Genomic DNA, 16,122 nt, shown 5'->3' with positions numbered 1-16,122 from the left:
CCAGCACTTCTTTGCGATTTCTTTGGAAAGAACAAAAATTTGCTTGAATCCGGCATTTTCAAAACCTGAGCATCCTTGCGGTGCCCGAGACAGTTTAAATGGGGATAAGTACTACCGCCCCTGCCATTTACTGAGAGCACTCCTGTTATTTTAATTTGCAAGTTTTCAGTCCAAGCCCCATAATCTCCACTTCCTCAGACAGTCTGCGTTTGAAAGACTGACAGGGCCAGGTTCTATGCTCTGCATGTTGGCAAGCTGAAGACGCAGGTAAATGGTTTAGACATAATATAATGTATTAATTTAATTTACAGCCCACATCTTCCAGAATAGGGGAGAAAAGGAATTCTGGCCCATGCAACAAGTAAAAAACAGCAATAATTCATTCAGCGGCCACTAAGGATAAGTGGCTCCTTGAGCGTATTAGAATTAATGGCTCTTCCAAGCCCCAAAACCAGATGTTTTTCCCATAATGGGGTTGCCAATTGAGGCAAGCCTTACGCAACTGTATATTAAAAACCAAGACAAAAATGTACGTCTATGGTTAGAAGCAAATTAAAAAACTCTTTTTCACTGGGGTAGTTTGAAAGAAAGACGCCCGTTACCTGCTATACCACCGCTCTTTAATTTTAATGGTGAATCGTTGTACATTATTGTAGCAGAATTTTGGAGGTTTTGAAATGCCTAGATTTTATCAGTTATTGGGGACATACGAGTTACATTCTAATGTATTTAGGGCACTGTGAGGGGGCGCTTGTTCCTTAGAGTGTTGGTAGAATAGTCAGATAACTGGGATTTTGGATAGGGAGGTTTTGGTGAAGCACGGTTCAGAAAGCTCAACAGTTACGTATTCATAATAGATTACCTTTGACATCAAAGGTTTATCTTCCACTGCTCACACCTCTGTCTTCATAAATGGTAATTTCGACCTGTAGAGACCATCTGTTAAGGAGCATTGCCAGCGTTCCAACTAATCAACTCCAACCAATAAACTCCGAGACAGGCATTCCTCAAAATCCCATTTTATTAGAACTGTCCTATTGGCACATCTGGGAAAACCCAAATCTGAGAGTTCCGGGTTTTCCCCTTCCCAAAAGAGAAATCAAAGATCCAACCCTTGCGCCCATCAGCCCATCCCATGGTCCAATCAAACATTATCCCAATTGGAGACATCCCTTCAGTCATTCCCCTCCAGGTGCAACCTGTCCTTGACTTCTAATTGTCCCAGCTCTCTATGAAATCCCCCCTCCTGAATTCCCAGGCACTAAATGTGGCAGCCTCGAAGCTTCTAGGTGAAATATGGCTTCCAAGGCTGACAGAAAATATTCTACAGAGCAAGTCAGGGAGATTAAAGAAACGGAGGGAGACAATAGAGTTTAATCTAGATTTATAACTTGACGTCCTTCAGAAGTGCTGGACTTCTAATCTTGACTTGGAGGCCAAGGATTTTGGAAGCTGAAGTTCAAGCTCTAGGGATGCTACCAGGAGAGAGAGAGAGTGGATTGCTGCATTTCTCTTTGCAATGGTTTGTTCGTGTGTAAATAGCAGTATTCCAGTATTTGAGGGGCTGCCACAAAGAAGAGGGGGTCAAATTATTCTACAAAGCACCAGAGGGCAGGACAAGAAACAATGGTTGGAAACTAATCAAGGAGAGAAGCAACCTAGAACTAAGGAGAAACTTCCTAAACAGTGAGGACAATGAACCAGTGGGGAACAACTGGCCTTCAGAAATCATGGGAGCTCCATCACTGGAGGTTTTTAAGAAGAGACTGAACAGTCACTTGTCTGAAGTGGTATAGGATTCTCCTGCTTGAGAAGGGGGCTGGACTAGAAGACCTCCAAGGTCCCTTCCAGCTCTATTCTATGCATTCATTCTCCTTCTGGTGACAGAATTGCCCCAAGAAGCAAAAACACACACACTCCCTCGGTAGCAATCTTGAATATTCAGAGATATGGAAGGGCGTTTCTTCTAAAAGTCCATCAGCTAACCAGAATCTAATCATGGCACCTTAAATGACAGGCCTGTTATTTGGGGCTTATGACATAAAGGCCTGTTTGCTATAGAATTAAGGAGCAGAACTGAAATAAATAAAAGTAACCTTCACAGCATGAATCCTGGAACATCAAAATCATCAACAGTTTCACTCGGCTCCGTCATATATTTTTAAAAAGCCACCGTGTGGTTTTTCAAGTGCATGAAGAGATGAAGAAAGAAAGTCAATCCACAAGCTAGCAAATGTTCAGGAACCCACAGGAAAGGATACAACTCTTAGTCCCCGCTCAATGGGGTCAGTCAAGAGGAGGCCTTGTGGAGCGTAGATCTTCTCGTTTTGCTCCTGAATGTACTTGGCAATTTTCTTTAGAACCTGGAATAAAAAGACAGATGCTTGTTTCAATTCCAGTTGTTATAAACTCTTGGTAATACTTTTAAATGACGAAGGTCTGACAAGAGGGAGATTCATGAACATGTTCAAGCAAATCATTCTCTCTTACAATCACCCTCACAGAATTAATTGTTGTTATGGGAGCCCTATATTGTGATTAAATAAAACGCATTCCAAATAAAAATACTGGTACTCAACTCACAAGGTTCATGAGGAAAGGTTAAATCATTAGTTGCTATAGTAGCAGGGAATCATTACATAATTTAACATCATTCTCATAGAATTTTTTTAAAAAAGTGCTTTCTTATCACAGGACATTCCTGTGTTTAACCAACCAAACAACCACACAACCCAGCCAACTCATCCACCCATGATTTAATGATCTGACTCAATTATCTTGGTTTCCACAAGACTGAACCATAAACTCAATGTACACACATTACACTGGGCCACAAATTGGAGCACACCATATTTTAGCTCAAAATATTGTGTACAATATACATTATGCCCAAATATAAAGTAGCCCAGAATGCCAATACACTTAACAACTGTTTACAGCCACCAGGGGAAAAAAAGTCTTCTACCATCAAGGTCAACTCATGGTAATGTCAGGGACACTTCCTTGAAAAAAAAAACCCTACAATTTTCCTAGCAGCCAGCAATGTGGAAGACGATTTCCCATTCTGCCATGATATTTGTTTTCTTAGTCTAGCCTACATCCCAATAGTTTCCCATCCAAGTATTGGATCCTGATTATATTTAACTTCCTACCGCACAGAATACCTGCAAGCTATTCTCACAACTGACTCTGACCTCTCCCTGCAATGATGGTATGATGTTGTACGCAATTGGGCACACACATGAAATATTACTCTCTTGAGACAATGCTACCAACAACTACTATGGCAAATGCACCCTTGCCACCAACCCCAGTGGAAAAATGGAAAGGTTGTTTGACACAGAAATGGACGTTGCCTGGATCACAACAGAGTAGCCACAACATGTGTCACTTAAAATATTTGTAAAAGGTTCTCTTCAACTAGAGATTAGCGTTAAGACAGAAGTGGGGTGCTTGGAAAGTATTTTATCCCAAGTTCAGAATAGGCAACATTCTGAAAGCCAACTTGGCTGGAACTAAATGTGTCCTGTGTCTATTTTCAAAAAGAGAATACCACAAAGGGAGTCTCAGTAGAGAGACCTCTGAGTAGCCACAGACTGGCACAAAATCCCGATGATATAAAATCGGGAACAGAAGCTATTAGCGTGAAACTGATACTCCCTGGCAAAGTCAGAGAACCCTGTCATGCTGACTTCTGAGAAAATATGACCTTTTCTAAATTTTCTAAAAGATCATTATCTGGCCAAAAACCAAGGCTTTTAAGGCCAGGAAAGTGGTGGGTGGGGAAAAAAAATGCCATTCATATTTTTTTTTCAGGAAAGCCACCCTGAAATGTTATCAATGGCAGGAAAGACAACTAGCTGGTAGGGGCAATAGGAGTGTGGAATGGAAGCAGCAAAAGTTATTTTCGGTGGCTGAAGTTATGGCAACAAAACCCTAAGTGAAATAGAAGGAGGCTATCTTGCTTGAAGCAGCTCAAGGCAGCCTTCATAGCACCATGCTGTTCTCAAAAGGAGCCTGTGTACTCAACCACATAATTCATTGGTTGATTTTAAGGTTTATTTCTCTCCTGTTTTACAAGGCTCCTTGTAGAAGCACAAAAGGAAGATTCCCCAGGTAAAAGGAAGGCAAGATACACTTTTAAGAAACAAAGACCATGAAAAAGGAGTAGGAAGAGCCTTTGTCCAATGTACTGAAGTACAGCTCAAAGAGAGAAGCGACCTAGAACCAAGGAGAAATTTTCTGACAGTTAAAATCAGTGGACTGGCTTGCCTTCAGAAGCTGCTGTATTAATGCTCTTTTGAATCACTCACAGTTGGCTGAAAGCACTGTATGAAGCCGTAAATCGTGGTTTATAAACTAGAATGATTAGGTTCACACAATACACTAACTCTGCTTAGCAAAATGCAGGAACAAGATTCCACTGTGATTTTCTCCTGGCCATACCCTTGTTTTCATATTCCATTTGCCTACCGCTTTTATAGTTGTTTGTGTTTTTTATTAGTTTTTATAACTTCATTGCTTTGTAAGATTTTCATGTTCTTGTGATATAAGCTACAAGAAGTCTCTCTTTTTTTAATGTTGCAACATATAAACACAAGAATTAAATAAATTTTATCTGCCTTGTCTGGAAGGAAAAAAAACCCACACATAATGGAACGTTTCCCCATCTAAACAGAACCTGTGCTAATCTAGCCTTCCTCTTGATGTAGTTAACTTTTTCATAGGCAGACACTTTGATTTATACCGAAATATTCTATCAGGTGATACAGCTCTATCCTAGGGGAGCAGATGCCGGAGAGTGAGTCCTAATACTTAGCTACATGAAGCTAAATACATCTCCTGTAACTGCTATCAAAAAATCAGAATGGAAAATGACATTCTTGACCATAGAATGGAAGCAATAAACCACATCCTGCTCAGGCTTTAATAAAGGAGGTTTAACAGGATGTCTTTCCAATATTTTATTGCAAAGGGATTAGATGCTGTTCCTTCTGTGGAATTTTTTTTTTCTGCCATCAAGCCTCCAAGTTGGTATACATTACCCCCCTTTTTTTCCTTTTAGGGAAAGGAAGTCAGCTGACCTTTTCATAATGTGTCTCCATGCACAGAAATATAGTGTAGGCAGTCAAGCAAGCCAAGCACCCTTCCAGGTAGGACTGGCTCCCAAGTTTCTCCGCTTCAGCATAAAGGTTATTCAGGGTTCTTATAGTTTCTTCAAACTGCTGCCTGTCAATCTGAACAAAGGATCACATTTAGAAACAGACATTCAGGCAGGTACAAAATCTACTTTCTTGAATGGAAACAACCTTCAACATATTTAGATGAAAGCCATATGCAATTTCAATGGCTCAGATCCCCAGGAAATAGAACTTGACTTCTTGGATGAAAAGTTATATGCCAGGAGCCTCGTGTGCAGAACTGGGGCTAAGGAAACAATTACAAGTTTTAAAATAGTCACAGAAAGAATGCAATTTCCTTCAGAAAAGCATTTCAATATATTTTTTCAAAGCCGTTCCTGGCACAACTCAATTCACAAAAGAAAGCAATCAGCTGCTACAATGAAAACAGTATGTTTTTCCTTGGTGGAACTGCTGATCAAAAGATCACAATGAGAAATCATATTTGCTTTTGCTTTCAACACTGATATCCACCCAGCATAAGTAGCCAGTAAATTAGAGTATTTGAGAACAAAAATACCAGAAAATTCTCAACAGCAGAGAAAAGTTTGACCCATGTAGCAAGAACAGTAATTCCAGAACATACAAGGGTTAATTATTCTTAAACCATTAAGGTTTAATATACAGTATTTTTTCTCCTTTTCTTTCACTTGGAAGCTGAAAGGTGCTTTGAGGCAGAAATCTCAGGCTAGATCCATTGTGTTATATAATTTCTTTATTAATTTTTATTGTGCCTTTATTACTTACTAGGAGAATTGTTCTATACAATAAAGTTTACTTCTTAGCATATATAAAGTTTACTTCTTAGCTGTCAGATTCCTAGTTACTTATATCACAAATTTTGACTTTCCTCCAGGAATCTTAGAAGCCGAAAATGCTGCCCTCAAAGTGCAAGTACTCAAATCCTGAGGTCCTTAACTAGATTAGTTAAATGTGATCTTAGCAGCTCCATATTCATACATGCTACATTTGATTAGACTTATTTTGTGGCTTTCTGAACAGCGCCAATCCAACCTATTTTATTATTCATTGCATTGATCTGAACACAGAAAGCTGCGATCTATTCTGCCATCCTGTTTCTATGGTTCTTGTGGGTATTAGCCACACTGAAGTAACACTCCAGCAAACATATTTGATCGATTGAACTTATATGCTACTAAATCCTTGCAAATTAATGTCACTTTTCAATCCAAGTAAGACATCTGTAGCAGCAATATGTAGAAAATTTCCAGAGTCTCCAGTAAATATTAAAACTAAGTGCTCTTTTTCCAGCATTGTCCGAAACATCTTCAGTATAAAACCATCTATAATAATGCAAAAAATAGCCCTGACTGAAATCCAGAGTTGTTGTTTATAATTCTATTGTTTTTATACTATTGTTTTCTATCATACTTTGACATAATTTGTATGCTGCCTAAAACCTTTAGAGTGAAATAGCTTATGAATGTTATAAATGACTGGGGGACTTTGGACCAGTCCCTCTTTCTCAACCCTGGGAAGGATGCAACAGCAAAGTACTTCTGAAAAACTTGACAAGAAAACTGCAAAGACTTGTCCACGCAGTCACTTGAGGTCAAGACAGACTCAAAGGCACACACATACACACACACACACACACACCACCTATGTATTCCTAGTGTCATAGAAAAAAAGAACCCTGTCCTTAGCATCTACACAGTATCTAAATCAGGGGCATCCAACTATGGCAACTTTAAAGGTCTGTGGACTTCAGCTGCGAGAATTCCCCAGTCAGCCATGCCAGCCACCCATGAATGCTCTTCTCCGTACTTGCCATCCCGCTCCCTGAGTGTTCACAAGACTCCCAAGGGAAAGGGGCTCTCAGAAGTCTATTTTGTTTTGCTTTGATCCCAGTGCCCTTAAGAGGGAACCATGTGCAGTAATGCCTTCCTAATCATTATTCTCCAAAGCACCTGAGAAGGCAGGACAAGAAACAACGGAGGGAAACTAATCAAGGAGAGCGGCAACCTGGAATTAAGGAGAAACTTCCTAACAGTGAGGACAATTCACCAGTGGAACAGCTTGCCACCAGAAATCGTGGGTGCTCCATCACTGGAGGTTTTTAAGAAGAGACTAGACAGTCACTTGTCTGAAACCGTATAGGTCCTCCTGCTTGAGCAGGGGGGCTGGACTAGAAGACCTCCAAGGTCCATTCCTATCCCTATCCCATCCTATCCTATAACCAAAGGCTCCACTGCCAAATACCCTGCCATACAGAGCTGATGTCACTTGGTCCTTGTCGGGTTTTATTCTTTTGGTTAGTGGCAGATTCAAACCTGAATAACATAACCCCAAGAACTGAAGCCCAAATGAGAGATGCTTGGACAGGATGTCCCGTGTTGCTTTAGTTACCACTGTAATGAAGGGATTTCCACAGACAACACTGGCACTTGTGTGGTTAATTGCTTGTGCTCAGCAGTCAGCCGGACAAACCTGTTTTGCATACTTCTGAACCGGAAGTAGGCACCATCCAAGGGTTACAGCTCTGAGATTTCACAGCCAAAGCTTATGTCTGTCCTATAAACTTAAATCCAATCAAAAGTTACCATCCTGCAAAAATCAAAAGTATGAGAAACCAAAGAATTCAAGCGGTAGAATTAATGATTCAGTGGTTTCTAGAACAGCTCTTTCAAAACCTCTACGGTAATAGGATTTCAGTTAAAACAACAACACTGATCTCTCATTTGTTGCTTTAGATAGAAGATGATCTCCCATACTTTGCTTTGAAAAAGATGGCTTTTTTCTGCACCTCTGTCACTATTTATTTCAGTTTAATTATAAATATAATTTACAATCTTGAGTGTCAAATTTAAAAAAACAACAACCCAAAGACAGAATGGTAAAACAGCTAAAGACAACTGATGCAGAAATCCAGAAGAAATAAAATCCAGAAGAAACACAACTTTGCAGTGAAGATTGTGTAGGAGGAAAGCCTCATTAGTCTACAACTGGTCTTCAAACTTGACAGCTTTAAGACTTGCGGACTTCAACTCCCAGAATTCCTCCTCCAGTCAGGTTAGCTCAGGAATTCTGGGAGTTGAAGTCCACAAGTCTTAAACTTGCTAAGTTTGAAGTCCCTTGGTCTACAATCACCCCAAACCAGGAGATTGGTAGGATCTTTTCCAACCAGCAAATTCCATTAAAGGACATAAATTGCAGCCAATCAACTTGCTAGTCAGAAAAGTTGCTACCAGATTCGTTTTGATTCTATGCAGTGTAATGAAATGGCAATTTTAACTTAAGGAAGAATCTACCCCTTCAAAAAAGTACTTTCATTGCTTTCAAAAAGCCAAAAAATGTTTTTACTCCGAGTGATTTTAGTTGTATATAATTACTGCTCAGTCATTAGCCTTTGTTTATACACGAGACAGCAACATAGAAATCACGGTTAACCCTTCCTCTCTTCTGTTCCACCCAGCCCAAGGCAACAATTAATGATGGGGGTTGGTGTTCTTTCATTATCCAAACTAGGTAACACCACTGGTGCTAGTAAGGAATGGAGTTTGCTCTCTATATTCTAGTGGCTTGCCCTGTCATTGTTGTTGGGATGGTCTTAGAGGTTTAGGTTCTACCCGTCTCTAAAATCCACCTATACTTAGCATTATCAGAGCTAATTTTATGTAACTTGGCTCTTCATTTTTCATAACTGTTGAAGGAAATACAATATAACGCAATGCAATTTAGTGAAGCCTTTGTAGCCCTTTAAATAAAACAGCCTTAGACTGGGCACAGAGCCACTCAAAACGCTCCCATCAATGCTCATTCTAAGACAGCTAGGAACTGGAGTTCATCATCATTTGTAAGAGCAGATTTTTTTTCCCCTATCAGAAAACAGGTTTTCCATCTGGAGCTGATTTAGCAAGTGACAAATCCTAGTCCCTGAAGCCAAAGCATAAAGGGCAGCAGGGAAGTTTCCACAAACATGGGAGGAGGGTGCTGCTAGTGGGTCCACAAAGAGCTGGCGCACCTGCTGTGCGAACTCTTGCAAAGCTGCTGATACAAAAGACACAACTGACAGAATGCCTTCACACTCACTGTCCATCCCTCGCAGCAGAATACTCCCAAGTAATTCTTTGCTTCGTACCAGGCTAGCTCCTCACTTTTTAATTAAAATACCTACCGTAGATACAGATTCAGCTGAGACACAGAACCAAGCAAGCCACTATGAAAGGTGGGAAATTTGGTCCCTCAGGCACAGTGCATTTTGTTTTATTTATTTTGATTTGTCAAGCGATTATAAGATAACAGGTATAAGGATAAACATAGTTATGAATACATGAATTGGGTACATGTAAGAAAAATAAAAGAAACAATAGGACAGGGACGGTAGGCACATGGATGCGCTTATGCACACCCCCTACAGACCTCTTAGGAAAGGGGTGAACAGCCTAAGGTTAAAGTTTTGGGGTTTGGGGAAGAAACCAGAGACAGGTGGAGTATTCCAAACATTGACCACTCTGTTTGCTGAAGTCATATTTCCTGCAATCAAGTTTGGTGTGGTTTACCTTGAGTTTGTATCTATTGTGCGCTCTTGTGTTGTTATGGTTGAAGCTGAACTATTCATTGACAGGTAAGTCATTGCAATGTATGATTTTATATACCATGCTTAGATCGGACCGAAGACGGCGTAATTCAAGGTTTTCTAGATCTAGAATTTCAAGTCTGGTGGCATAAGGTATTCTACAACAAGTAGAAGAGTGGAGAAATCTTCTTGGGAAATATTTCTGGACTTTCACAACTGTGCTAATATCAGATACGTAATGTGGGTTCCAGACTGATGAGCTGTATTCGAGTATTGGTCTAGCAAATGTTTTGTATGCTCTAGTTAGTAGCGTGATATTACCAGAGAAAAAGCTACGTAGGATTAGGTTAACAACTCTTAATGCTTTTTTGGCTATGTAGTTGCAGTGGGCTCTAGCACTTAGGTCATTAGAGATGAGTATTCCAAGGTCCTTGACAGAGCTTGGATCATCAACAAGGTCTTGACTATTCAGCTTGTATTTTATTTTCTGATTTCTTTTTGCCAATATGTAAGACAGAGCATTTATTTGTTGAGATTTGAAGTTGCCATTTGTTTGACCATTCTGATAAATAGTCAAGATCTTTTTGAAGGGTAGCAGTATTGTCTGTGGTATTGAACAGCTTTACATCATCAGCGAAGAGAACACAGTTGCTCTTAATATGATCACAGAGGCCATTTATGTAGAGTATGAAAAGAGTCGGTCCTAGAACACTGCCTTGGGGGACACCACTATTGACAGATACAGAATTTGATAGGACACTCCCAATTTTGACCATTTGTTGTCTGTTTGACAGGAATGCTTCTATCCAGTTATGCAGGTGTCCAGAGACACATTATATGGATCCAACCAGTTTTGGCTTGTTAAAGCTAGGGATAGTTTAAAGCTAGGGATTACTCACCCGATTTTCCAATTCTGAGGGGAATTTGGTCTGGAACTGGCACTTGGTGCCACTGCTGTAGTCCCTTTGGATGAAGACTTTGCTGGCAACAGGCGGCTGCTGTGGCCTCATCTCGCAGCTCAAACTGGCCAGTCTAGGTGTGAAAGGATAGATAAGGTATCAAAGTACGTCCCACTCTTATCAGGTCACTCTAGTTTTATATCCCGTGTGCTGGCTGCATTGGAACATGTGCCTGGCTGATCAGCTCTCTGGTTCTACACACTGGGCAACTATTATAATCAGTTAAATGGTCCTATACATTTGGCATACATACTGAAGGCATTATTCCCTCTACTTAAAAAGGATGAGTATTTAATAGGTATAATGACATTGCTCTAGTCATGAGATACAAGTGATGTTCAACATCCTGCTTTTTGTACTGTAATCTTGAACGTACTCCAAGATGGCTCTTTGAAACATGATTCAGCTCTCCTCGCAACTCAAGAGCCCCGCTGCTGTGGTTGTTTTTAAGGTCAGTGAGGAGAGACTGAAGAGACTGGGAATATTTAGACGGCAGTTTCCAAATGTATGAAAAGAAGGGGCCTTGTTTCCATCATCCCAGAAGGCTCAGCATGGACCAGTAATCTGAAGTCAGAGGAAAGCATACCCCAACTGAGTGTTAGGACAACCTTTCTAATGATAAGAAGAATTCAGCAGTGAAAGCAATGGCCTAGGGACTGTGCCTATTTGAAACAGATTCAGTGGCTTCCAAGGCATATACCATCTCTAAGAGTCTATGCCAGTAAGAGGTACATGATCTATTGCTAATTTTCTCTGTCTCAAAGATCCAGAGCTTGTTCCACCCTTGGCTCACCTCAGCACTAAGAAGAATTACTTAACATATTGCAATTGAATCTTTTAGCTTAAGAATTCCCATGAATGTACTGGTGGAAACAGGGCTGGTGTAATCAGAGCAAAACTGCTCCCTCTTGACGCAGGTCCAACCACCCAGTTCAAATTGCCTCTCTGCCCCCAAATTTATTTTTTATTTACTTACATGTATCCTGCCTTTACTATGTTTACAAATAACTTAAGGCGATGAACATATCCAACATACCTGCCTTCTCCTATTTTCCCCACAACCACCACACTGTGGGATGGGTTGGGCTGTGAGCGAGTGATTGGCCTAAAGTCACCCAGCTGGCTTTCACAACTAAGGCAGGACTTGAACTCAGTCTCCAGCTTGCAACCCCGGTGCCTTAACCACTAAACCTAAACTGGCTCCCATCAAATCAAAGAAAGGGAGTTGAAATTCATGCAGATAAGACAGGTGGCCTTAGAGCAGCCAATCACAGCCCAATCATCCGTAGTGGCACAGTGGCTAGAGTGCAGCATTATAGACTAACTCTGCCCCTGCCAGGGGTTCGATCCTCACCAGGCTCAAGGTTGACTCAGACTTCCATCCTTCCGAGGCCAGCAAAATGAGGACCCAGATTGTTGGGGGACAGGAGGCTGACTGTAAACCGCTTAGTGAGGGCTGTAAAGCACTGTGAAGCTGTATATAAGTCTAAGTGCTATTGCTATCAACACCTGACATGAGCCATTTGATTGTAGCTAATGCTGGAGACAAAAATAGCCCTTAATATAGGCTATTAGTCTCCAGCATAAAGGGCATTCATACTTCTGGGCAAACAGCTCAATTGCTTAGGTACCCAGAGTAAAGCATAACCCTACTCCTATTTTTGATGTCAGCAAAATGAGGACCCAGATTGTTGGGGACAAGATGACAGTAAAACGCTTAGAGAGGGCTGTAAAGCACTGTGAAGTGGTATATAAGTCTAAGTGCTATTGATACTTGTCTCCCATCTAAATAGAAACCGGGGTATCTTATCTATGGTTCCTTTCTCCCTGATGTGGATGGACACGACACACCAATTTTTTGATAGCTTCAGAAGAGGCTCTTATTTAAAATCATTTTCACAATTGGAGAGAAAAGAGCAAAGTTTTTCCTATGGTGGCTCCCCATTTTGATGGCAGTGCTTTTCGCCCCCCACAAGCTATTGATATCCTCTTTCCATCTTTGAACTCCAAATCAAATCAGGACAACTGCATCCACGAAGCACTTTAAAATGCACCCTATTCTTTCGATGTCCTCCTCTTTCCTTTTGAGACCAACTTTCCTCCAACTCCCTCTCCAGTCCAAAGCAGCAGGGAGTAAAAGAGGGAATCCCAGGTATGAAAGCCCAGAAACCTACAGTCCAAAAATTTGTACCAATTTCCCCCTCTCCTTCCTACAGCTGCAAAAGCCAGGGGTGGGGTGTGGGTACGCTTTCCTATGTGCCACAGCCTTGCAGAGTATCGTTTCCTGCCCCATCTCCGGTTTATGCCCTGTAACAGATAAGATAATCAGAGTTGGAAGGGACCCTGTAAGTCATCTAGTCCAACCCCCTGCCCAAGTTGGAGACCCTACACCATTTCTGACAGATGGCAGTCCAGTCTCTTCTCTTCTTCATCCTCCAGGGATGAAGCTCCCACAACTTCCGAGGGCTACTTCTGTTCCATGGGTTGATTGCTCTCACTGTCAGAAAATTCCTCCTTATTTCCAGGTTGAATCTCTCCTCCTTGATCAGTTTCCATCCATTATTCCTTGTCTGGCCTTTGGGTGCTTTGGAGAATAGCCTGACCCCTTCCTCTCTGGGGCAGCCCCTCAAATACTGGAAGACTGCTCTCCTGTCTCCCCTGGTCCTTCTCTTCCCTAGACTAGCCAAGCCCATTTCCTGCAACCCTTCATTCTATGTTTTAGCCTCCAGTGTCCCCTCATCATCCTGGTTGCTCTTCTCTGCACTTTTTCTAGAGTCTCAACATCTCTTTCACAGTGTGCTGACCAAAACTGGATGCAGTACCCTAGGTGTAACCCTACTCCTATTTCCGAGGTCAGAGAACCCTCTGTGTGTGTGCACACAAACTCTACAGCTCATTTTTCACCCCTTCATATATTTCAGATCGACCCCGCCCCCTCCCCAAAATAAGAACCATATACGATACGAAAATGATTCCATCCACGCCACTTCGACCCAGCCTACGTCGAATAATAAAAAATAAGGATAACATCGATCCATCCTCCCAGAGACTCCTGTGTGTGTGTGTGTGTATCGGTCACTTTGGAGAAGCCTGGCTTATGCCAGAGGGACAATACTCCCCCAAAAAACCACCCCCTCCTCCCCCCCAAGAAAAGCAAACTCTTCCTAAGCAGCAGCCCCTTTATATGGCAGCTCAGGGGCTGAAGTCCATTCTGCCAAGGGCAGGGGGGGGGGGGGAAGGAAGGAAAGGGGGGGGGGGTTTAGATGTTTAAAGGCAGTGTGTGTGTGTGTGTGTGTGTGTGTGTGTGTTTTAAATTAGACATTTTCGCCTAAAGACCAAGGCCCTAAGGAGACCCTCCCTCACCCCCAGGGAGCCCCCTCCCCACCCCACCACCCCACTCCCAGCGCTACAGGGCCAGCCTTTTTTTCTCTCACAAGTTTAATTCCTCCCCCCCCTTAAATTGACATGGGGCTCCCCCCTCTTTTCAGCCTCCCTTCCTCCCCCTCCCCCAGGAAGAAGTGCCCTGAAGCCCCCCCACCCCCTCCCCAAGAGAGACAGGGCCGGAGAAGGAAGGGATGCCCTTTTCCGCCCACACGGCCTGAGGGGAGGGGGTGTTTCCCAGCCCCCGCCTCAGGAAAAGAACAACAACCCTCCGAGGTAGGCCAGGCCGGGCTGTCAACGAGTCGGCCCTGAGGGGGATTCCCGCCAACCGCCATTTCCCCACCCCACCCCCACCATCCCCCTCAGGCCAGGCCCCGCCCCTCGTCCCAACGGCCGCTTCCTCCCCCTCTCTCTCTTCCCCCCGCTTACGGGCAGAGCCCCCGCCGCGGCCGCTTCTCCTGCCTCCGCTTCCAGCGTCGCTCCGCCGGCGACGCGAGCTCCTTCACTTACGGCTGTCGCAAAGCTCCGCTTCTCTGTCTCTCTCTCTCTCTCTCTCTCTCTCCCCCCACCTTTTGCCTGAAAGTTTTGAGGGCGGGGCAAACTCTTACGGCCGCTGGGCTTGTGCGGCCCGTGCCGTAGATTTATACGTTGTCAGGTCTGTACAAGAGGGGTCCTCGCGCTCACGGGTGGGTCGCTTCCGGGTTCCTCTGGAAGGAAAAGAAAGGCTTTGTAAGGCCCCGCCTGGCCAACCTTGATTTTTATTTTTATTTTTTTTAAGGACTGGTGGTGGGTTTCAAAGCCTTCTGGTCACGTTGTCCTCTCGGTAACTTGAAGGGAAGAGAGAAGCTGCTGAACGAGGCTTCCTTGGGATGAAGGACCACTAGATTCTAGGAAGAGTGCAGAGAAGAGCAACCAGGATGATTAGGGGATTGGAGGGGCTAAAACATACGAAGAACGGTTGCAGGAACTGGGCCTGGCTAGTCTAGGGAAGAGAAGGATCAGGGGAGACAGGATAGCGGTCTTCCAATATTTGAGGGGCTGCCCCAGAGAGGAAGGGTTCAAGCTATTTTCCAAGGCACCCCAAGGCCAGACAAGGAATAATGGATGGAAACTGATCAAGGAGAGATTCAACCTGGAAATAAGGAGAATTTTTCTGACAGTGAGAGCAAATCAATCCTTGGAACAGAAGTTGCCTTCGGAAGTTGTGGGAGCTTCATCACTTGAGACCTTCAAGAAGAGACTGGACTGTCATCTATCAGAAATGGTGTAGGGTCTCCTGTTTTGGGCAGGGGGTTGGACTAGAAGATCTCCAAGGTCCCTTTCAATTCTATTATTCTTTATTCTGGACCTCAGTGGAGCAGAGTATAATATAATATCTGTAGATCTATAAAGCCTTAGTAAGACCACACTTAGAATACTGCATCCAGTTTTGGTCACCACACTATAAAAAAGATGTTGAGACTCTAGAAGAAGTGCAAAGAGCAACCAGGATGATGAAGGGACTGGAGACTAAAACATACGAAGAACAGTTGCAGGAACTGGGCCTGGCTAGTCTAGTGAAGAGAAGGACCAGGGGAGACAGGATGGCAGTCTTCCAATATTTGAGGGGCTGCCACAGAGAGGAAAGGGTCGTGCTATTCTCCAAGGCATCCGAAGGCGAGACAAGGAAGAATGGATGCAAACTGAACAAGGAGAGATTTAATCTGGAAATAAGGAGAAAATTTCTGAGAACAATCAACCCATGGGACAGAAGTTGCCTTTGGAAGTTGTGGGAGGTTCATCCCTGGAGGCTTTCAAGAAGAGACTGGACTTCCATTTGTCAGAAATGGTGTAAAGTCTCCTGCTTGGGCAGGGGGTTGGACTAGATGACCTACAAGGTCCCTTCCAACTCTGTTAATCTGTTAATCTCTTGCTAGGTGAAGTATTTTAAATACTGTAATGCGGTCTTAGTAGGTAATTGACATAAAGCCTCCTGACTTGTCAGACCAACCTGTCAGGAGTTGGACCAGAAAACTTCTTCTAGTCCAAAGAGAATTGGGGACTAAAACACACAATGAACAGT

The 16,122-nt window shown here is 42.9% G+C and overlaps 1 protein-coding gene across 5 annotated transcripts in view; it reads right to left on the bottom strand.

Moving 5' to 3' along the window:
* GOLGA7 (golgin A7) overlaps nt 1–16,122 on the bottom strand; it is a 247,723-nt gene that overhangs the window by 4,536 nt on the left and 227,065 nt on the right. Inside the window, exons 1-5 of one of the 5 annotated variants that reach the window (XM_087938848.1) lie at nt 14,571–14,657; nt 10,620–10,752; nt 5,085–5,237; nt 2,262–2,363; nt 863–926 (exon numbers count right to left, since the gene is read on the bottom strand). In XM_087938848.1, the coding sequence (XP_087794974.1) occupies nt 879–926; nt 2,262–2,363; nt 5,085–5,237; nt 10,620–10,730 (414 nt within the window). In that variant the 5' untranslated portion in view covers nt 10,731–10,752; nt 14,571–14,657 and the 3' untranslated portion in view covers nt 863–878. Of the gene's footprint in view, nt 1–862; nt 927–2,261; nt 2,364–5,084; nt 5,238–10,619; nt 10,753–12,870; nt 13,002–14,504; nt 14,658–16,122 lie in introns of those variants that run through there. The other 4 variants (XM_087938849.1, XM_087938847.1, XM_087938850.1 and 1 more) reach the window with 4 other exon arrangements.

This window comes from Pseudonaja textilis, chromosome 9, assembly GCF_049901715.1.
Source record: "Pseudonaja textilis isolate UNSWEBS1 chromosome 9, rPseTex1.2, whole genome shotgun sequence".
Taxonomy (NCBI): domain Eukaryota; kingdom Metazoa; phylum Chordata; class Lepidosauria; order Squamata; family Elapidae; genus Pseudonaja; species Pseudonaja textilis.
Note: the sequence above shows the minus strand (reverse complement) of the source record. Positions and strands in the feature narration are given on the sequence as shown.